The sequence below is a fragment of the Stegastes partitus genome, unplaced genomic scaffold (assembly GCF_000690725.1).
Source record: "Stegastes partitus isolate 25-593 unplaced genomic scaffold, Stegastes_partitus-1.0.2 Scaffold0, whole genome shotgun sequence".
Taxonomy (NCBI): domain Eukaryota; kingdom Metazoa; phylum Chordata; class Actinopteri; family Pomacentridae; genus Stegastes; species Stegastes partitus.
Window position 1 is genome coordinate 2,273,272 of NW_007577731.1, and position 1,172 is coordinate 2,274,443.

At 40.5% G+C, this 1,172-nt stretch overlaps 1 protein-coding gene across 1 annotated transcript in view; it reads left to right on the forward strand.

Annotated features, from left to right (window-relative positions):
* Positions 1-1,172, forward strand: part of ddr2b (discoidin domain receptor tyrosine kinase 2b) — a 13,541-nt gene that overhangs the window by 2,852 nt on the left and 9,517 nt on the right. Inside the window, exons 3-4 of the mRNA XM_008288635.1 lie at positions 776-923; positions 1,076-1,172. The exon at positions 1,076-1,172 is cut by the window's right edge and continues 2 nt beyond it. Of these exons, the coding sequence (XP_008286857.1) occupies positions 776-923; positions 1,076-1,172 (245 nt within the window). The remainder of the gene's footprint in view (positions 1-775; positions 924-1,075) is intronic.

The following is a 1,172-nucleotide window of genomic DNA, read 5'->3' on the forward strand; positions in this document are numbered from 1 at the left end:
TAGATAGATAGATAGATAGACCTAGAAGTGGTAAAATTACAAGACAGGTACATAAAATAGATTACAGATTAAACTATAACCATACAGGAACTGCTTGTAGTTAAACCGCTGATAGTATTTTTGAGCGAAGACTCAAATGTTGGCTTTCAGTTGGACTATCTTTGTGTATCTGAGGAGCTTCTAACAGAAAGCAGAGGGAAGAGATGCAGGAGTAGAGAGCTATATGTTTTCCAATTCTGACAGTTGTTTGATTTTTGTTTTGGCCTGTCAGGATTTCTACCAAATGCAGCTTTTAAATGACCTGCAGCTCAACCAGCTGCAACAGAAAAATAGTTCTTAGAATACAACAACAAAACAAAAAAGACACACTGATGTACAGACAGATAGTAAGAAAGAAAGAAAGAAAGAAGAAGTATTCTTTGCAGCAAATAGAAATGCTCAAACTTCCCTACAGTTAATATTATAAGGAAGTGTTTTCTGTAATTGGGAAACAGTAAAATTAGCCAGAACTGCTAATTAGTTGTAAGAATTGTCCTTTCTGGTATGAGATAAAGACTGCCAATTTGTCTCAATCGATTTGACAATTACATATTCATGCTGCTAGAATGCTCAATGCAGCAATTTAGTCTCTTCAGCAGCTCCGGTTTCCTGCAGCAGAGTTTTTGTTCAACGAGCCAAAACATTAACAGTGTGTGTATATTTCCGCGGTTTGGTTTTCATCCACGGCACGATTCACCCGCAGTCTAAATTCTGTCATCTGCTTTTCCTCTGGCAGGTCATCGAGGGCAACAGGAACGCATACGACGTGGTGCTGAAGGACCTGGAGCCTCCCATCATCGCTCGCTTCGTCCGCTTCATGCCCGTGACCGACCACTCCATGATCGTGTGCATGAGGGTGGAGCTGTACGGCTGTGAATGGCTCGGTTCGTCTCTGATATCTGCTATTAACATCTTTATACAGTCCAGTTTATGGATTGTTTGCTTTAATCCAGTTTTGTGGTGTTTAACATGCTGATATTTTTGTTCATCTGAGTAAGTTAATCACAATTTGTTGATGTTGATGTGCCTGTTTTAGATGGCCTGATGTCTTATAGCATCCCAGATGGAGACCAGATGATCTACAGAGGCCTGGACGTCTTCTTTAATGACTCCGTGTATGATGGAGCATCAGC